At 47.6% G+C, this 21,030-nt stretch overlaps 7 protein-coding genes across 7 annotated transcripts; 2 read left to right on the top strand and 5 right to left on the bottom strand.

Annotated features, from left to right (window-relative positions):
- Nucleotides 1-257: 257 nt before the first annotated feature.
- On the top strand, nt 258-845 carry TRV_03486 (uncharacterized protein; the record flags this gene model as incomplete). The annotated part of the gene is made up of 1 exon (XM_003022376.1): nt 258-845. One exon carries the CDS (start codon nt 258-260, stop codon nt 843-845), a length of 588 nt encoding a protein of 195 aa, XP_003022422.1.
- Nucleotides 846-1,385: 540 nt separating this feature from the next.
- On the bottom strand, nt 1,386-4,918 carry TRV_03485 (uncharacterized protein; the record flags this gene model as incomplete). The annotated part of the gene is made up of 4 exons (XM_003022375.1): nt 1,386-3,327; nt 3,384-4,594; nt 4,653-4,842; nt 4,881-4,918. The coding sequence occupies 4 exons, from the start codon at nt 4,916-4,918 to the stop codon at nt 1,386-1,388; spliced, it is 3,381 nt and encodes a 1,126-aa protein (XP_003022421.1).
- Nucleotides 4,919-5,312: 394 nt separating this feature from the next.
- Nucleotides 5,313-7,025, top strand: TRV_03484 (uncharacterized protein; the record flags this gene model as incomplete). The annotated part of the gene is made up of 1 exon (XM_003022374.1): nt 5,313-7,025. One exon carries the CDS (start codon nt 5,313-5,315, stop codon nt 7,023-7,025), a length of 1,713 nt encoding a protein of 570 aa, XP_003022420.1.
- A 419-nt stretch (nt 7,026-7,444) lies between these two features.
- On the bottom strand, nt 7,445-8,602 carry TRV_03483 (uncharacterized protein; the record flags this gene model as incomplete). The annotated part of the gene is made up of 1 exon (XM_003022373.1): nt 7,445-8,602. One exon carries the CDS (start codon nt 8,600-8,602, stop codon nt 7,445-7,447), a length of 1,158 nt encoding a protein of 385 aa, XP_003022419.1.
- A 949-nt stretch (nt 8,603-9,551) lies between these two features.
- On the bottom strand, nt 9,552-9,878 carry TRV_03482 (uncharacterized protein; the record flags this gene model as incomplete). The annotated part of the gene is made up of 1 exon (XM_003022372.1): nt 9,552-9,878. One exon carries the CDS (start codon nt 9,876-9,878, stop codon nt 9,552-9,554), a length of 327 nt encoding a protein of 108 aa, XP_003022418.1.
- A 3,715-nt stretch (nt 9,879-13,593) lies between these two features.
- On the bottom strand, nt 13,594-13,854 carry TRV_03481 (uncharacterized protein; the record flags this gene model as incomplete). The annotated part of the gene is made up of 1 exon (XM_003022371.1): nt 13,594-13,854. One exon carries the CDS (start codon nt 13,852-13,854, stop codon nt 13,594-13,596), a length of 261 nt encoding a protein of 86 aa, XP_003022417.1.
- Nucleotides 13,855-17,978: 4,124 nt separating this feature from the next.
- TRV_03480 (uncharacterized protein) lies at nt 17,979-20,027 on the bottom strand (the record flags this gene model as incomplete). The annotated part of the gene is made up of 2 exons (XM_003022370.1): nt 17,979-19,556; nt 19,614-20,027. 2 exons carry the CDS (start codon nt 20,025-20,027, stop codon nt 17,979-17,981), a joined length of 1,992 nt encoding a protein of 663 aa, XP_003022416.1.
- Between the last annotated feature and the right edge of the window lie 1,003 nt (nt 20,028-21,030).

Here is a 21,030-nt window from a genome sequence, read left to right as displayed (position 1 = left end):
TCCACTTCCTTGCTATATCTGTACAACGAACATATTATTACTCGGTATAGAAGGGAGCATAACAGCCCAACAGTTGGAATGGTGCCGCAGTCTCTAGATGGGGAGGCTGGCTTCCCCCTCAGTGAGAGTGATCGTCAGATTCTCGCCCAGACAGACGACGAGTTTATCTGCCACGACTGGCAGCAACTGAAGGACATCATAGGTTGAACAGCCCTCCAGCCATCTCGTTTACTCTGTATATGCAAGCCGAAGAAACAATGTATGGCGTCAAATGGAGGGCGGTGGCACTAATTCTGTCTTTTATAGCAAGTAATCAGCTAGAACTGCTCAAGCGGAAACCATCCGATCTACGCCGATACGCGGCATGGAGCTCCACTATCAAAGCGCGATATGGGAATATAGCAAACTTCTTATGCAAAGAACGCTTGCATTGGCCCATAGACAGAGATCCGCAGACCTTATGCCAGAATCCGACCCTTTTCGCAGATCCAAGGGATTATAAAATTCTTCGGAATGACTGGCCGTACGGCCTCACACCAGATATTACACATATGTGTGTATGGGTTAAGAACAGGATAGATACTACTCCTGAAACTGGAGATGTAACCGAAGAATCACGGGCGTTGATTGACGATTTCGTCCATAGAACATTTACGTCTCATCTGAGTGGGTTCAGTGATGCCGCTGATAGAGTCATATGGTTTAAGAATTGGACCGCCCTGCAGAGTATAAGATCTTTAGAACATATCCATGTGCTTGTGAGGGATATTCCAGATAAAGTTATTGTGGAGTGGACTGGTGAGGAGGCCAGGGAGCTCTCCCAACCAGATGGGGCACTTTTATAAAAAGTTATAGAATTTATATCGCCTTAGGGTTGGAGGGAATAAAATTCTTGGAGCGCCATGAACAAATACATTGATACCGTAAATCAAGGCGGGCACACAAACACCCGCGCAAACCGGCACAAATAGAACGCCGTCCCATCATTATAGAATAATACGCTGAGACAGCAGTAGTCAAGAATAAAGGGAAATCAACAAACATAGCACATATATACGTAAATAACCATGGAATGGCTGCATTCAAGATTTCTGTTCATCCACAAACTTCAAAGCCTCCTCGCGCGAGACGACATCAATGGTACTGGCCTTGCTACGGAAGCTTACGCCATAGCACTTCTCTGCAACGTGGAGCATCTCAGGCCGGAATGTTGTACAGATGAACTGGCCGTTAGTTTCTTCCGATATGGACTGGAGCATCTGGGCCACGGCGGTTCGGTATTGGGCGTCAAGATTAGCGTCGATTTCATCAAAGAGGTAAAAAGGTGCAGGATCGCAAGCCTGGATCGCAAAGACAAGAGCAAGCGCGCATAAACCTGTGAAATGTTAGCCTTTCTTTTTATAATTGAGAGTCAAATGGATATATATACTCTTTTGGCCACCACTAAGCTGCTGGATCCTCTGCTGATCATCGTGTTTGCTGTTAAAACTAACACTGATGCCAACTCCGATGTAGTTCTCCACACTACGGCGAGCCTCCTCCTCATCGGAGTCCATGTCCTCTTGCTGTCGAGTGGCAGCATCGGTTTTCCTCTGGATGATAAGTCGTCCTCGACCGGCGGGGGCTAGCTTCTCAAATATCCTTGCAAACTCTCTCGAAACCTGCTTGAAGGTTCGTTCAATGGCTTCATCCTTTCTTTGATCCAAGATCATAATCAGCTCGTCAATGGACTTATGGGATGCATCAAGTTCCTCTCGACGTTTGGTAAGAGTCTCTCGCTGCTTCGTGAAGCTGTTGTATTGCTCAAACGCCTTCTTGTTCACATGAGAATATTTCTTGAGAGCTTCATTAGCTTTATGCAACCTCTTGACAATTGTGTTGGAGTCTGTGTTTTTGAATTTAGTAAAAGCCTCATCGGGAAGCACTCCGAGGTCGCGAATGTTAGCGCTGCATTCCAAAGCTTGAGCAGTCAAGGCTGCCTTTTTCTGCATACTCTTTTCCATACGGCGTTGGTGCTTTTCGATGGATTTAGCGAATTCCTCCAGCTCACGTTTTATATCCGCTCGACGCTGTTCGAGTTGTGAAGCTTCGTTGTTTTGTTGTTCTATGGTATTCTCCAGTTTTTGAAGCTTCTGGCTGAGTTTCTCGAGTGCCTTCTGTTGTTTCTTGACCTCCCTCTCGCTCTCCTTTAAGTTCCCCTGAGCAGTCTCTTCCCCAACATCTAGACCTTGGCCAGCTAGGTGATCCAGCTGTGGATAAAGGTTTTCACGTAACTCAACTTCTAAGATTGATTTCCGGGTTTCTAGCTCACTGCGGCTACTAGATAGTGCGGCATGCTCTCGCCGAAGATCCTGCACCATAGAGTTGAGACTCTCTAACCGTGCCTCCTCGGCATTTGAAAGTGCTTTCTCAAAGGGTGTCGCAAGTTCCTCCTCATGAGCTGCTATTTGGCTAGTGAGTGAATCGATATTGGCTTCAATATTCTTAAGAGCGCGCCGCTTTGCCTCAAGAGCATCAGTTTTGTTGTGCAATAGATCCCGCTTGCTCTTGAGCTCTTGTCGTAAGGGACCATTGCTGGAGTGGAGCTGCTGGCGTTTTTGCTCTGCTTTTTGAAGGTGACCAACTGCCTGTGTAATCAATTGGTCCATCTTCTCCAGCTCACGCCGAATCTCTCCCCCACGAGCCTTCTTCGCATCGTACTCGTCTCGCCATTTCGCAACGTTCTTTGTCGCATCAAGTCGAGACTTCCTTGAATCATGGAAACCACCAGTAAGAGCACCGCGCTTGTCGGATCGATCACCTTCAGGAGTAATGGCATTAACGCCATGGCTGCGAGCATACTGGGATGCGATCTGAAGATTAGGGCAGATAATCGTCCTCCCAAAAACTTGTTGAAAAGCGGGCTCATACTGAGGGTCGTATTGCAGTTTTTCAATCATTGGAATTGTGTCACTAGCCCGAGGAATATTGCTAGCTCTCGGCTTAAGTCTGTTTAATGGCATGAAAGTGACTCTTCCTGACTTTTCCTTTTGCAATATCTCTAGGACTTTGGTAGCTGTCTCATCCGTATCGACAACATAATGGAAGAGGCTCTGACCAGCGGTGACTTCAACGGCCGTACGATATCTATCGCTAACGTCAAATAACTCTGCAAGCGTTCCATAAACACCCTCAAGGTTATATTGACGTTTGATTCGTCGTACTGCTGCAAGGCCCCTGCTGGTATTTTGGTCCATCATGTGGGCAAGTGCTCTTTCTGCTCTTTCTACTTCATGGGTAGCATTGGTGAGAATTGAGTCTAGCTTAGCCTCTTCTCTCCACAGCTCTCTATACCCAAATGTTAGATATAGCACAACGAAATGAGGCAATACGTAGGGACTTACTTTCGCTGATCAATTAGCCTATCCCGTTCATCCTTTGCGGTTTGAACTTCTTGATCAATAGATTGAAGGTTGTCACCCCAGCCATCAGCTTCCTTTCGAAGTTTCTCAACCTCTGGCTCCAGAAGGGCGATGTCATTTTCGAGTTCTTGGATTTCCTTGGTGGTCTGCATTCGAACGGCCTTAACAGTAGAGACTTGGGCATAAGTATTCTGTATTTCACTCTGTAGCCAATTATCACGTTCCCCTTTGTTTCGGAACCTGGATATTCGCCCTTGCTTTGCATATAGACGCTGTCTGCCTGTTTCAGCCTCATTCAAACTGAATTTGGCCTGGTCTTCCTGTTCTTTCATTTCATTGAATTGAGGAAGCAATGTACTTAGCTCTTCTTCACGCTCCTTGATGGCAGCGTTCACTCGTTCGACGTTCGCCTCACGCTCCGCCTTTGACCTTTGAGCAGCGCTCTGGCCTTCTGACAGGGATTTCCGCTGTAATTCAGCTTGCGCGAGTGCTCGAGATGCATCGCGCCTATCATCTTCCAGTTGGTCCTTTTCTAGCTTTAGAAGCTCCATTTGCTGCCTAAGCTCTGCCTTTTGGGTGTCTATTTGAGCAATGTCATTTTCTCCCTGCATCAGCCTGTTTCTATTGGCGTCCGTATCCTCAACTCCAGCTTGTCTTTGGTCATCAATGCTTTCCAAAGCGCTCGCGATCTCAGCTTGTTCTCGAGAATAAATGGTGTATTCAAGGCACCGTCTCTCCCTTTCCTTCTCCTGAAAATTCCTAAGTTCATCCTTTTCTTCCTCAAGCTCCCCAAGCCTCTCGTTGATATAATCCAGCAATTCATCAATCTTTGCTCGTTTATTGTTGGTCTCGTTCATTATCTTTAGAGATTCCGTACGACGCGCTTCATAAACCTGAGTTCCTGCGACTTCTTTCAGAAGTACTAGCCGTTCAGAATCCTTCATATTTGTCAAAGTTGTCACTCGACCCTGTGGGACGATGTAATAGGGGTTTGACCTCGAGAATCCAGCAGACTCCAGTAGATTCATGACATCAGACTTGGTGGCATTCTTCCGGTCCAAGGTGTATTCATCCTTCTTTAAACCGATGGTACGGCGTAGTATGAGTTCATCCTTGCCTGTTGGGAAACGGTCATCCGAATTGTCGAATATAATCTCAACGTACGCTGACATAACCGCAGAGCCCGAGCCCTCCTGCTTATTATTAGCAATCGCATATAAATTTGAGAGGTGGGCGACACGGTATCCATACATGTAGCAGCGCCTGGCGCTCTTCCCTTCCCATGTGTGTATAGGCATCACTAAGAACGAACCGAATGGCAGCAAAGAAATTACTTTTGCCAGAGCCATTACGACCAACAATCACATTGTGCTTTGGAGAGAACGGTTCAATGACCGTTTGATCTTTGTAGCTATTATACAATATGCCGTTAGCAAAAGCTCTATACAAACCGAGGAAATGGCTCCCCCCCTCACCTACCTCTTAAAGCCTTGGATAATTATTTGCTTGATGAACATCTTCACGGGTAAAGTATTATGGTCAACCTGTCATCATCTGAGTGCGCCCCGGTGAGAAATAGGAGCAAAAAACCCACGTCTCAGCGTCCTAGGAGAAAACGTAGCTCTCTACCAAACATCGCCTGGTGAGAAATGCCAACGCGTCTAAATTGAACAAGCAAGCGCGTTTTCTGCCTGCTTACGTAATGAAGCTAGGGCTGTCGGCGGCGGCAAAATAATTAAGCGACCGATAAGCATATTACGTAATCGTTATCGCTAAAAAAAAATAAAGTGCAAATATCAAAATCTCGGGCATCAAAAAGTAGATCTCGACGAAACTTTTCATGAATTACAAGCAGATTGTCGATATCATAAGGCTCTATCAATAGTTGAACTGGTTGATGATTTCAAAATTATGACAGGAGGTATCAAGCTGGAGGACACTCCTGAAAGGAGACCCGAGGACAACACGGAACCGTCAACTACTGAAATGCACTCTACAGACCCCGCCAACGAGCTTGAGGGCATTGAAGAGCTAGAGGATGACGAATTCTATGATGATATTTTTGATGATGAGCTGGATGAGATAGACTTTGGTGCTTCAAACCCATCTGACTTCACTAAATCCTATAACAGGCAAAGGAAGCTAAATGAGGTTGCTGCCGATGCAAATGCCCCCCTTTCCTCATACCCAAAGAGTAACCCCCAAAAACCGACTGTCAATACGTTCGCGAAGGTTGACGATCAGATATCAACATTATCACGGCATGCTGGAAAAATCAGACTGGATGATGCGCAGTCTGGGCTAAAATCGAAGGGTGGAAGAGGAGCAGACAAGAGCGACAGAGCTACATCTGAACAAGTGTTGGACCCGCGGACTCGCATGATATTGCTTCAGATGATCAATAGGAATATTGTCTCAGAGGTCAATGGCTGTCTATCCACAGGAAAAGAAGCCAACGTCTATCATGCGATCTCCCAGCCAGACGATGACAGTCCGGACCTTCATAGGGCTATCAAGGTATACAAGACCAGCATTTTAGTATTCAAGGACAGAGACAAGTATGTCACTGGTGAATACAGATTTAAGCAGGGGTATAATAAGTCCAATAACCGCTCTATGGTTAAAGTGTGGGCAGAAAAGGAGATGCGAAACCTCAAACGCCTCTACTCTGCAGGCATTCCTTGCCCTGAGCCATTATACCTTCGACTTCACGTCCTCGTGATGGGCTTCCTCGGAAATTCAAAGGGAATACCAGCTCCTCGGCTGAAAGATGTACAGCTCCAAGATGAGGACCTAGATTCCCGGTGGAAATCTCTGTACATGGAGCTGGCGTCACACATGCGAACCCTGTACCAAGACTGCCGCCTCGTCCACGCTGATCTGAGCGAGTATAATATTCTATACCACAACCACAAGCTCTACATCATCGATGTCAGTCAGAGTGTCGAACAAGACCACCCCAGGAGTTTAGAATTCTTGCGTATGGACATTAAGAATGTCAGCGACTTCTTCCGCCGCAAGGGAGTCGACACTCTCCCTGAACGAACATTATTCGAATTCATCACCTCAGTCGATGGCCCTCGTGCTGTATCTGGGGATCTGGGCCCAATGATCGAGGTACTAGAGAAGCTTTTTACCGCCAGGGCAGAGCGCCAGGAGGAAATCGGTGATCAAGCCGAAGGCGAAGAGAACGATGAACTTGACACAGCTGTCTTCCGACAGCAATATATCCCTCAGACACTCGAGCAGGTCTACGATATAGAGAGAGACGTTGAGAAGCTCCGAACTGGAAAGGGTGATGAACTGGTTTACCGCGAGCTTCTAGCTTCGGGTGCGGGACCGAACAAATCGGTGTCTAAGAATGAGAATGAGGGGGATGAGGATCTTGGAGAAGACTCCGATGTCTCTGGAGGTGTGTCTCTGTCCGATAACGGCTCCCAGTCCGGTGACGCAGATGAGGTGGACCCATTCGCAAAGAAGCCACCACGAGGCAAACGGTTTGAGGACAAAGACGCCAAACGCGACCATAAAAAACAAGTCAAGGAGGAGAAGAGAGAGCAGCGGGCAAAGAAGATACCAAAGCATGTCAAAAAGAGACTTGTCAACTCGTCAAAACGCAAATGAGTGTTAAGGATTCGATTATGTATCCTTTTCATATCCGCCTTGCATTTCTACATCGATAAAAATAGTATGCTTAACATCATGAATGAATATACTCTTCGAAAACCGCATTGGCCCTCCTTTTTGGGCAATACTCCACGCATTGGCTTGGACTTATAAAGGATACACGCTTTTTTTGCCCAGGAAGGGGTGTTTGCTTTGATTTGATTTAAACTACATACTTTTGAAATGTTCACCAATGAGTGGATGCATTCCTTCGATGCCGACGTCTAAAAGGATGAAACATGACGCGGAATAGACAGTATACACATCAGAAAAACTGGACTTCAGCAAGGGTTAAAGGCAGAAATTCTCAAAAGGCCATATTATCCCTTCGATTACCATTCCCATGTCAGACAAAACCGATATCAAGCTGAGCTTCTTCAAGAGTCAATATCCATAGCAAATCTAGCCAAATACCTGGCCGTTTCTTTCTCCAAAACCCAGATATCGGAGAAAGTTTGAACTAACCATCGCTGTACCTGGAGGCGGATGGCCTCATCTTCCTCTGGGCTCTTTGAGTCCTCAGCAGCGGTCAGGGCAGCAGCCAAGGAAGCTGAGGTGCACTGCACAAGGATTTCGAAACAAGTGACCAGTAGACGGATAGGCTCTTTCTCATCATGGAGCCTCTTGTCTTCAGCGATACAATTTGCGAAACGGATCACAGTTCCCAAAGCCCTCATTTCCAGCTCTTTCTTATGTTGGATTGTGTACGGCAAGCCCACGACGTAATCAGGCTTGTCCCTCAATACCCTGTTGATTCCTGCTCTTACTTCCATCATGGCATCCATTCCCTTGCAAACGCGGTCTACTACCTGTGAGGGCTTCCAGTTTAGCGGCAGTGGGCGTGGCGGTGGCTTTATGTCGACTGTAAATGCCACATGGCTCCCGTCTTTCTCTTCGGTTTCTTCTGGACCCGGCACTACAATTCTTGAGGCTATTGCTCGAGCCTCCGCGACAGGGTCTGGCACAAGAGCAATTTTACACCCGTCCTCGTTTTTGGCCTGAGACCGGGCTGGGTCCTCCAAGGTTTTCTCCGGCTCCTGTTCTTCCTTCAGCTCCTCTGCCATTGCTTGCATCGCTTCTGTGAGCGGGTCGAAGCTGATATCGGGGGCTTTGTCTATTATTCGAGGGCCCATTGTCGCTGGAGGGTTTCGAAGTGTGGGACCCTGACAAGCCTGAACGCTCCCTCTACCCAATGCAGCAGCATGACATCTATTGAGAGCGTCCATATCACTTTGAGGCAGGCCAGCCGAACCATTATGATAATAAATCATCTCTGCGAAGGAACTTGGAGATGGTTCTTCGGAAAACAAAATGTCGTGCTGCGGATCGGGGCTGGGAGGCTGCACTCCTGGGATGTGAAGGCTGCTTAGTCGGTTGATTGGAGGCAGCTGGGGTGCCAACGAGTCTGACGAATCTGCCGAGTCAACTATCGTACTACCATCCGAAACAGTGATTTGAACTTCTTCCTCGCTATCTAGCTCCTCCTTTCCGCGGAAGCATCTAAAGGGGTCGCAGTTCATGCAGCAGCCGCCCATCGCTATTGTCGGGTTATGGACGGGTTATTGACCTTGCAGGGGTATAGATGAGCGAAGTACGGAAGACCTGGGGATCAGACGGCACAGTGTATGTCCTTTAGATGGGGTTTTATATGAAATCACCGATACTGATGGGCTGTGAGCCGCCGGATTGCTAGAATCTGAAATACTCAAGCAAAAAGGCCGCACGCTTTTTCAGGGATGGAACAGGTCTCGAGTGTATTGTTCTGAATTCTGCAAGCAAAGGAGCTTCAATATAATGAGCGAGTATTCTGTATCTCCAAGAACGAGAAAAGAATGGTCTAAGCATATAGAAGCGTGTATACCAACACCAAACGAAGGACGGAAGTATATATATAAACTGCAATATCTGATGCAAACGATGGACGCCAGCGAGTGTGTTGAAGATACGACTAATAGATTAAGGAAGCCCAGAAACACAACAACAACAACAACAACAACTTAAGTAAGGTTGGATATTGAAAAATAAAAGGGGAAAAGGTGCAAAAGTTCTTTTCTAAAGGCAGGAACAACCCATGTGTTTATTTACATTTATAGCTTTTATTGAGACTTATAGAAGTTGCGTTCAAGGATATGTGAAGACCGTAACTTCCTAGGGATGTAGTTGAGGCTCAGCGAGTAAGAAGATTCTACTAGTTATGTGGAGAACGTTTGGGTTGAAGATTTATAGATTTCATATAGACTATTGATGGCCACAAAAGGAGACCAACTCCCTGCTCGCTTGATAGGACTCATAAGCGCACATAAACATCGAAACATGGTATAATACATTTGCTATAAAGATTAATATATGCAAAGAATATGAAAGAACGCAGAAGAAAGTCAAAAATAAGAAAATTCGTAATAACGTCATATCGAGCCGGTTGGTCGGTTGGTCGGACTGCAAGGCGCCGGGTCGTCGTCATAGTGAGGGACTGTCGGAGCCCCTTTACTTGTGTTTGGCTGGGGCAAGAGTTGGAGGCTGTGGCTCTGGCAGCCTCACCTTTCGAATGACAAAAGGCTTTGGGCCAAGTTTTCCATCTTTGCCGGGCAGGAGATTGGGAAACAAGGCGGTCTTCGCTGGCTTTGCGGCCTTCTGGACTTTGGTTGGCCGCGGTTTGGGTTGAGGAACAGCCCCGATAGTGGTGGCCGCCTTCTTCGGTTTGGCGGCTGGAGTGACTGGCTCGTATCTGCCAGTCGTCTCGTTGAAAATAGCTATCGCATTGTGGAAGGGCAGGCGATAGTCCTTCTCCTTTGGCTTGAGTCCTGCACCCATTTTGGCTTGCTGGATCTGCAGCGAGGCTATATGTTAGAAACACAAACAAGAGGATTGTGTGTGAAGATATGAAGCGAACATACCTTGGAGGAATATAATAAATGTATAAAATTTATAGATTCGAGGATATGCTCTTGGTGTAGGCACGAGCGTAGACAGTCAAGTATGTCTGCAGGATGTAGAAGTTGGTGGTAAGGAGATGAAAAGAGAAAGAAGAATTGGGGGGCGAAAGGAGTGTTGGAAGGCTTTTATAGTGCAAATGAGAGTCATACCTACACAACCATGGTACAGCATAACCATATTATGCCCTCATCGAGAAGTTCTCCTGCCATGACGTCTTCGACTTGAACGAAGAGTCATCACCGTCATACCACGGGCATACAGTCAGCAGAAGGCTCAGGAGATGCTAGCCCCAGCCGCACAGCTAAATTAGCTATTTCTGTGTTTCTTGAATGAGCTAGAATAGCTGAGCCGTTTGAGATGGCTAGCAAGCCCTGAAGTCATCAGCGAGGGAGATGATGTATGTCATATATATTTGGGTAAATATTGCATTTAAATATTGCATCACTCCCTTATAATCGGCTAAAAGGAGCGGTTAGCGGCCATTATCAAGTCATGGCGGTGGCGTGAGGGCGTGAGGGACCTTGCGATAGGCTCACTTTCAGTCCATGGACTTAGGGTATAAAAGGCTAATTTGAGAAATGACATAATCGACTTCCCGAGCCAACATCGTCGTCAGCTACAACTGTGGTAGAGGTTTTGGCTACACACCAGCCAGGGAAGCAAAGTAACGGAGCTCAGAGCTTCCTCGGTGTTGATGCTTCTGTTGGCTAAATGGCATGTAGCACAGTCATATGATATTTATAATCCAAGTCAGCCTGAGAAGAGCACATTAGTAGATGAACCTAGCTATTAAGAGTTCACAGAACTATACACAGACTTACCTATCTATTGGCTTCAAATCTAGATTGCCAGGTGTTTTCCGTTATAGACTAAACATATCACTGGGTACGCATTCCCCTCTGGGTACTTATTCGCAGATATACTGCTAGGCTAAACCCCAAGATACACTAGCAGCCATCTATAGTATATGGATATATATCAGTAAAGGTAGTAATATCGTATCTTGGGTTAGGATAGACAGTATGTGTATCATTTATGAGAGTCTACATTTTGATATGAGAAGTTGAGGTTGGTTCAAGCTCATGAAGCCGCAACCACTAGCTTGCACGTGACAGGGACACCGCGGGATGTGGAGACAACATTCACCTTAAGATAAAGAGCTTAGAAGATATTCATAGGATATTGATTAAAGTGAAGTAATTCAGGTGAAGAAACATGATTAATATATCGCTATCACTTCATACTATGGCTCTAGGCTAGCTACAATAAACCGGGAGCATGCTGTATCTATAATGCCTAGAAAGAGGCAGCCAGCCATTGTGTGTTGGAGCGCCTGGTAGAATGCGAAGTAACGGAGTATATACCTTGCCTTTAGATTATAAATTAAGGGATCTTCACTAGAAGTGGTCTTCTGCCTGCATTATCATGAAAGTGCTGGTGATATAAGAGGATGTTATATCTGACTAACTCCACGCCTCGTAATCGTGTTGCATCAACAGCACGCAACGGAAAGACCAATATGAATTCGAAGTATAGTCATGGAAGAGCGTATTGCGTGGAAGGCTAGCAGCCAAAGAGTACGGGTTAAGAGCCGTTGGGAGCAAAAAGGCGGACGAGCGGTAGCGCGCGGTTGGGGATGCATGGTCAGCAGTATATTCGAAACCAGCTCGAATTTGAGAAGATATTATTAACAACACCATGTTTCAAGAGGGGAGATGGACATCAGATAGACCTCGGGAACTGCAGCTGCTGTCCCATATTGGCCCCACTCCTGTCTGGTGTCAGTCAGATAACTCCTCTTATGACCATCTGATGTCCCGAAATGGGTCCTCCGTCGAGCCGGATGCTGCGCCGCATTATTTTTTAAAAGAGCATAATATACCAGACCAGGTACTTATGTCGGCTTTATATAGACGCCCAGTTGCCGCTAGAGTTTCATCATCAGTGGCATAACGACATAGCCATTGGGTATCAAGGGGGGCAAAGCGTCGATCTATAGAAAAAGGGGGGATGATCCATTGATTGTTATATCTGGCGCCGGTCCGCATGGGCAGGGGAGATGCAGCAGGTTTCAATGGAGAGGAGAAGGATTTGCCAGGCATTGTTCTTAACTAGCAAACGCTCTTCCAACATATTCTCGGAGAGGTAATGCTTGCATGGACGTCATCGCGTCAAATCTCGTAAACTCGTAAACCGGTCGGCCACTAGTTAACGGTTGGTTCGCGCCATCGGTAACAAGCACTGGCCCATACTGCTCGTTTAAAACGAAGAGTCCTGCCTACCATGTGTAAGAAGAGGAGGAAAGCCGCAGATTAGCTCCACTTGCGGAGAGAGACATGGCGATCAAGACATGGCAGCTATCCCCGTCCGAGGCCGTGAATGGCCATGTCTCTGCCACGCTAAAAGGCTCAAATCTCAACTCTGGGTACAAGTGCTGGGGCATAGCCGCCAGGATCCCGCTGCGAGACGTGCCAGGGACAGCTGTTCTCTGGTATCTGGTTGGCCTGTTGAGGCGTCTCACGAGAGTCCACCTTTTGTCCACAAGTGACTTCCTGCGATCTCATCATCTTGGTTAACTAACCAACGAACGGGTTAACTAAATAACTAGTTAACTAGTTAGCGAACCAAGTCCCCCCAGTGTCCTCCGTATCCGTTGCACACCTCCTCTGCGCCCACCTACAGGCATCCCCAGCCCTCGCGGCGCTGCATGTTCTTCCTTCTTCCTTGCGCCCTCAAATAAATACGCAAAAATTCGAGAACGGACTGGTCACGTGCACTCAGTCTAAAAATAGGTTCAACGGCCAAGGCTCGGCGTTTCTTTTCCCTCTTTCGGCAGTTTTCGACGTCGAGTTGCATCTTCCATACAATCTCGCAGCGCTGGACCGGCCATGAAGCGACATCAGACGGGCTCGACTCAATGCCGCAGAGCGCATGCAGAGGACGCAGAGCGCGGAGGACGGAGGACCTGACAGCATGCAGTATCGAGCAGAGAGCAACGCCCAGCAGGAGAGCTGTAAGCGCCGGGGCCCATGTCACAGGGTGGCACGGCGCGTATCCACATGCCTAGGGGGGTCTCTGGTCAAAAATATCCCAGGCTTGCATGCGAAGTAACGAAGTATATTGGACGCATGATATAACGGAGTATGGCGAAGAGCAAGCAGTTGGACCACTCATGGCTCGCATGCTGGCTTTCATCCATGCATGGCTCCCCTGACAATCACACACCTTGGCCAGTCAGCTTGCATGAACCAGCCAAGGATGCTGCACCACTCGCTACCTTTGAGTTCCGATTCTTCAGGCCATCTGCTTGCCGATTCGCTGTGACAGGGTCAATGCAGGATTTGGACGGAGGTCACCCATGCCTGGCTCGGCTTGGATATGAATTAAGTGGACAGAGACCTTCCGGCCACCGCACCTGCGGCCTCATCATTGGCAGTAACCGCCATGGCTCCTCGCCTCCACCGATGCATGCATGGACGGACTCCTTCGTACATAGCCTTTTATATTTAAACCGGCCATGGCGCCACTGGTATCTCCATTCGAGAGATATCTGCACTGTCTATCATACCATCTTATACTTGCCTTCGATCTGTCATTCTACATAGATTTCCTTTTGCCCATCTCGGTTGGTCCAGGGTTCTAAATGGCGTTCTGGAGCATTTAACCGAACGGATTTCACACGTCCTTGCATCTTCGTGACACCTGGCACATACATATGGCCGCCTTGATCCCCTTGAGGAACAACCTGGTCAAGACCTGCAAACCCCTGGCCAAAGCCGTCGTGCTCCTCATATTTTAGACCGACTTCAGTTTCCTCAGAGAGATGAACACACATACCAGAATCTCTGTACATCTACTGTCGACATCGCTATTCGCGGCACATCTTAGGTGACCTTGGCTCAACGGGCAGACAGCGGTAGCGCAACTGTCGCGCATCTGCCGTACGCCTGTCATTGTGTCGTCAACACCGCTGGACGGTGTTTGACGACTTCAACCGTTTTCAAAAGTGGTTCTTCTTCCTTGTTTATTGATACCCTTAACGATGCCGGCCGTCGCTATAATATTAATCTGGCTTTGCGCCTTGACTCTGATACCACATTCGGTGGCATACAACATACCTAGAGACCATATACTTTGGCGATCCCCAAGTCCGAACACACTGACAACCTCTCCCAGGCGGCAAGTCAACTTACCGCAACCCTCTCCCGCTACATCGCAGCGAAAGTCAACGATGAGTCCTCGGCAGGGCGCTAAGTACACATTTGATGAGGGACAGTTCAATGCTACAACTACATCGACATGTGAGAATGCATTAGGGGGCTTGAAATCAGTGTCCAACCCTTCCGGGATAGCCGCATGCTTCAACGTCGCATTTTTAAACGAAGAAACAAGCATATTCGGAGCCGATGTCAAACTATACTATGTCTCCCAGGCGAATGGTGAATTCGTCAATACTAAATGGGAAGATTTTAATATAAAATTGGGCTCGCGGCTTATAGAATTCTCGGGGATGAACCGTGTTTTTCAGAACACAACTTCGAATTCCACCACAGGCTCGCCCTATCTGGTGATGCAGTGGCGGTACAGCGGCAGGGTAAACGAGCTTATCCCGCTAAAGAAGTTGTCCCTGTAAGTCTCTTCCTATTCAAATTTAAATCAGTGTGAAGACTTTTTCTAATGACCTGTCTACAGTGATGAACATCGCTATCTTCTCGCGCCTAACATATCAATCATAACAAAATCTCCAAACCAGCCCAACACTATCATCGACACGAGTCTAGCTCCCGACACCCTCTCGTATACTACTGGCTATTTAGCCAATGACGCCAACTCACCATATAATATGACGACCCCCGAGGTCAAAACCCAGCTGACAAACATACTAATTGCAATCTTGCAATTTGAAGTACCCGGCATGCGCCTGGGTATATTTCCCACGGGCCTTGTTGTAACCAGTGTGTGGACGGGGTTATTTCTAGCCATTGTTGGCTACGGAACGTTCGAGCGTAAACAGTATCGCTCCTTTCATGAACGAAGATTGAAATATGCAGCCTCAACAAGAGGGTATGGCAATCGACCTGTTGTATTTTAGATTTAATGACCTTACTACAGAAAGAATATTTAATGCAAAAAAATTCAAAAATACTCATCAACTACGTAATTATTATGGGTCGTGTTTTACCTTCGGTTCATCATGTTGGTTTTTCAACGGAACGCGAATAACTACATGGCACAAGCATTTGGGTTGGTATTTGAATGGTGTTTGATTGATTCTATAGCTAAACATCGAGTAACTCCACGACTACTACGGCGTAATAGAGAAAACCGATAGAAGTATAGTTCGCCGGCACAATGCCATATATATTGAGTAATGACTGGACAGATGGCGTGTTTGTATCCCCGCTGACTGTGTGTCTCCATGGCGTTCCCTTCCGAATATATAAGGATTCATAGAGTCACCATTCGTTGCAATGAAGGATGATCATCTCTTGCGGTGAGAACCTTGTATATAAACGGAGAGAAAATTTAATCGAACAGTCTCTGGGGTGCGACATAACGAGCTGACATGGCATGAGATGATATAGGTCCGCATAGATCTCGAATTATAAGTATGGAATGCTAGGAAGTCTTTCAGCAAAAAACAAGAGAGCTGTTATTTCGACTCTGACGCATCAGTGTTTGGTACCGAAGTACACCCCCAAAGCCACTGCTGTCCCAAGGATAACAGCAACAACAAGCCACCAACATACACATTTGCTATCCGAACCTCCCCCTATCCATGACTTGGGGTTGCCATGGTGTACTCCCCAATAATTTGGTGTTGCTGTTACTCCCCATGTGAGCTGGCCCGTCCGGTGGCCTAGCGGCTGACCGTGGCTATCAAGATTGCTGGGAGTAGTTCTCCAGGATTGACCTTCCGCTGGAGGTCCGTTTGGAAATACCCTCCAGGGGATCGGACCATGACGACGCCAAGCAGACGAACCCGGAGGCAAAGGGGGGCTGTCGAGTATAGATGGGCCACGGTTTAAAGATGGCATCGGTACACGCGGTGGAACATTGTTGAGATCGTGAAGTGCTCCGTGGCTAAGTGTAGGTGAGGAATGTCTATCTTTAGCCCTCAGCCTCGAGTTCGTAATTTCTGGCACATCTCCCTGAGTGGCTCGTGAGTGGGAGCTTCTGTGTGCTCTTTGAGGTCGTGTTGGCAGCATTTGAACGCCATCACCACCGCTACTTTCGGCCCTAGGGCGAGAGGAGCGAGATGAGCGTCGTCCTATTTCAGACCCGACAGCGGATAAGTATGGCGGAGGATGAGAACTTGATGGACGTGAAGAGCCTTCAGGGGCTAGAAGACTCGAGCGTCGGGACCGTTTGCTTGTAGCGCGAGAGAGAGGAGGTAATTCAAAATTGTCTCTTGAAACCATGATTTAACAAAAGTATGTTTTCTTGTACTGTTTCGTCGTATATGGTTCGGTCCAGTAGGTATCGAGTCTCTAAGCTTAGCGAATGGGCAAAAAGCAAGAAGCCCAAATCACCAGCCGATCACGTATAATCAAGTCCACCGGAATCGAGTAAGCCGGTGATCAAGCGGGGGTCGAGGACTACCGTATCTCATCTAGAAGCCTGGATCGTATCTGTATCTATCCTCGAGTATACCGCTGAGGATATGGAGTTCTGAAATCACGACTGCCGGGTGATATGTCTGATGCAGGCCAACGATACCGTGAGAATGAGTATATAATTTGAAAGTCGTCCCTGTGATGAAAAGCCACGGAGTAGAAGGTTGAGAAGAACCGGCAGCGGGCTATTGAAAAAAAAGCCCAGCTTTTATACCATAATGTACCACGCCGGGCAGTGAACGCAAGACGGAGGGTAGGAGGTTATCGGCCGCAGGAGTGAAGCCATTGAATAGCTAACTCTAAGAAGACACATGGCTGCAGTCGAGTATGAAGGCGAAGAAATGGTACATTGGCAACTTTAGTGACGAAGGACCGGCGTTGTGAAGTTATATATCGTTGTCGGCGTGATTACGCACAATTCAGATACCACACAATACTCATCGTGAGTGGTATTGCGGCGAAAGCGGTCAAGTATTGAAGTGAAAATGAACCACCAGAAGAGTCATGACCACATGATCAAGATCCAGGGATGTATAAGAGGCAACCCGGGATTGGTATGTCACTCCAGCGTGGGGAGGCGGAGTGAACAACCGGGATATATTGATAAAGCTCATATTATAGATCTGATGCGATGGAGCAGAAAATGGGTATAATTGTGACTGTATATATATCTCCGCGAGCGTTTGGGCCCGGATATCTATGAAAACCGGCGGGTATGGGGTTTATATAGACTAGATTCCGCGATGGTGATGTTGGTGTAGTTGGTGATGAGTGATTGCTGGCATGATAGATGAAAAATTTTGTTTGCTAAGGCTCCTGGAAACAAATATTTGTTAGTAACTGAGAGTGATATTGATCGCAGACGGAATACTTACTAGGTAAAGGCACCAGCTGTATATAGGCGGAAACCAGTATCACTCCCAAGATCACCGACCTGGAAAATAACAGTAGTAAATGGATAATAAATACTGAACATGATATAATATAAGGTATATTCAATCATAGGAATATATATCAAACATGATGTACCATTATAATCATTCAAGGTATATTGACTGATGGCCAGAAAGCACTGAGCATGAACTCCAGAAAGACTTGAAAGGGACTGCGCCGGGTATATCCCACACATTTAGATAGTACACAAACAGATATAAGACACGCTTGTAGGACCAAACCAAGCCAGATACGAGCTTCAAATTTATGAGAAACCCACCGATGCAGATGCTGGGTATAATAAGAAAAATGAGAAAAAAAAAATCACTCATACATGTTTGTGGAAATGCCACGGAGTAACTCCAGCAGACAAATAAGAAGGGAAAATGATGGGGAAAAAACAAAAACCATAATCAAACATTTGGAATCAAGCTTTGAAACTGTACATTCGGACCTCAGAGTCTTCGCTTCCAGTTGCCATGCGGCTATCACTAAGAGAGACGCAGGTAACAGGTCCCCTATGACCGGTGAACGTTCTCTCGCAGGTTCCGGTTCGGGGATCCCAGACTTTTGCCATATGATCTTGTGCACCAGAGACAAAACGGAGGGTATCAGCAGCCAACCCCCAGACGCCTTCAATGTGTCCGAAAAACGTTCGGAGACAGCGACCAGTGTGAACCTCCCAGAGACGAAGGGTAAGGTCAAGAGCAGCAGTAAGCATATAGCGTGGTGGAGCTGGACGGCCTTGGTCTTCGGTGAAGAGGGCCTCAAAAAGGGGAGACATGGGCTCGGTCGGAGGGGCGGAAGTGTTAGGCTGTTGGTCTGGTGCGTTATTACTTCCATAGCCATGACTTCCTCGGTGGTCGGGAGATTCTGAGCCAGAGAGACGATCGCTTCTATCATCTGCACAATTTGACTGGTGTTTGAACTCGAATTCTCGTGGGAGTGGGAGGACCTGTTGGACTTGACCTACATGTCCTGCATAACTGTGGATACATTTACCCGTGTCCAAGTCCCAGATACGAACGGTGAGATCATCAGAAGCAGAGAATACAGTACGAGAAGCAGTATCAAGCTTAACTGAATTGACCCAGTCCGCGTGCCCGCGGAGGATCCGAGTGGACTTGTCATGGAAGTTCCAGATCTTGATAGTGTTGTCCTTTGAACCCGAGGCAAGAGTTGTGGAATCAAAATGTAAACAAAGGACCCCACCTTGATGGCCAGTGTATGTTGATATACACTCTCCTGATCGCCAGTTCCACACTTTAATGGTTCGATCAAGGCTTCCGCTGATCAGTTTGGTATCGTCGAACTGCAGACAGCGGATAGTCGATTCGTGGCCCCGAAGCGTGCGTATCTCCTTGCCGGTCTCAATGTCCCATATCTTAATAGTAGCATCATACGAGCCGGTAGCAAGGATATTGTCATCGAACTGTAGACACATGACACCGTTTGTATGTCCCCTAAATATGGTGGTCGTGCATCTACCGTACTTCCAGTTCGTGCCAACCTTGAAACGATCCATATAGACTGCTTTCCACGGTCGGTGCTGTTGCTGTGGCCGTTGGTTAGGAGCAATCTCCTTACCAGCTGCCCGCAGCTGAACCTGGCGCTTTGTGTCCTTTAACCTCTTCCTATCAAGCATGGGAAGCCCCCACCCGCACTTTTCACATTTGCGGTCGATATGCTGCTCACACATGCGATGCCAGACAACGTCATCATCTGCAAGAGCCCGCCAGCTATGGGACACTTGAGCTGCACTGCACAAAGAAGCGGTATCAAGGTAAGACAGAATCTTGAAAGAGATCTCTGGTGGCAAGGCCGTCACAAAATCAATGCGAATCAGGTCTCGAACACTAGCTGAGAGGAAGGACAACTGAGGGAAGCAGCACTGTGCCACGATCCCCTGCAGCATGAGATTGCGGTGCTTTGAAGGTGCAGCGGAGAACAAAGACCAAAAATGCGCAATGCTTTGTTGGTCATTCTGTGACAGAGTTGAGAGATCCTAGTAGACTCGGTCAGTACAGTGAAAACTGCCTATAGTCGTAAGTGGTATACACACTCTTTGCATCTGGTCAACTGTAGGCTCAGCTGCCTGACGTCGACACTTCAGGTCTGGTCGGTGGCGATAGCAATATTTTGAATCTGCCTTGCGTCGCGGTAGGGATGAGTCTATCGGGGCAAATCTGTTCCTTGATGCATGCTGATCCTTGATATGTTTGGTCAGGAAAGGGGCAATGTTGCCCTCCGTGGGGGTCGAATTGAAGAGAGATCTGGGTTCCGAGGCCGTAGATTCGGGAGTATCTGCTGTGCTGCACCTTTCTCCTGGCGTCCCGGCAGCCTCTGGCTCTGTGAGTTCTGGTTCAAGGGAAACCGAAAGCCGTCTACGCTTGCGCGGAGACATCGTGACATCCCGGTCACAGGTCTCTCGCACAGCCGATTGTTCCGTCGGCAGCGTAGAGTTGTCCGTATCCATTTTCGTTATCGTCTGCCGCAGAATATCTGCTTTCCCGACGGCCCGTTGCTATCGTTATACTGCCGCCTGAGAGTCTTGCCGGTGGTTGGAGTGCGAGGACGGGAGGAGGTACTGGTCTTATAAGGATGGAAATCGTGATATACACCTTCGGGCCAAGGTTTGCCGAAACCCAGCAAGCGGGAAAGCTAGTATCCCGTTTCTCACAGTCCTTTCGTGTCCGTGTGAAGCTGAAGACAGGGCTAAAACCAACGGCTAAGGGGCGTCCGTCCGTCTGCTTTTTATGTCTCGTCCTCTCGCCGCCACGTCGTCGCCGCGATGTCGTTTTGTCGTCGTCTCTTTTGGCTCTTTTGGCTCCGCCTGCTTCGGGCGACAGTCACGTGTGGATAATTCGATTATGTCAGCGGAATAACGGTCTTGGCGTTTCTTGTTTTCACCGCCAAATGTTTGTCACGTGATGTCCGTCATTCTGCCACTTGATCACGTTATTTTTTTCTTTTTCTTTTTTTTGGATTTTTCTCCCTTCCAATTGCTTCTTCGGCCTTTTTGCGACTTCAACGCCGCCTGCAACTCTCCAGCCTGACGATAGAGACAGCCAGCGCGGCCGGCAAATCAAACAACCTTGATAGCCTCGTTATTTTGCTCGGCTGCTGTTACCGGCGACGCTCCCCTGCGCTGTGCCCTGCTAGCTCACGGCTGGCGAAGTGTCGTGCTTATCTTGCGGCATCAGGACACCGAATCACGGCAGGCTGGGCAACTATGACGCCCCCTGTCTTAAGAAGCTAGTTACCAGAGCCATAGTCTCGTTCTCCGCTCTGGTTGGCATACGCCGCCGCCTCTTGTACATGTTTAATTGTTGTCTGCGCTCCAGGACGAGCCTAGCACTTGGTAGTTTCGTTGTTTCGGAAGTTTGATCTGACTGTTGGCGTGATTGATTATTATTACTTCTATTTATTTGATATTATTTATTTGGTATGCTGATATATCATAAACCTACTTGATACCC

The sequence above is a fragment of the Trichophyton verrucosum genome (assembly GCF_000151505.1).
Source record: "Trichophyton verrucosum HKI 0517 chromosome Unknown TV-F-b-11a04.M13r1, whole genome shotgun sequence".
Classification (NCBI taxonomy): Eukaryota; Fungi; Ascomycota; class Eurotiomycetes; order Onygenales; family Arthrodermataceae; genus Trichophyton; species Trichophyton verrucosum.
Note: the sequence above shows the minus strand (reverse complement) of the source record. Positions and strands in the feature narration are given on the sequence as shown.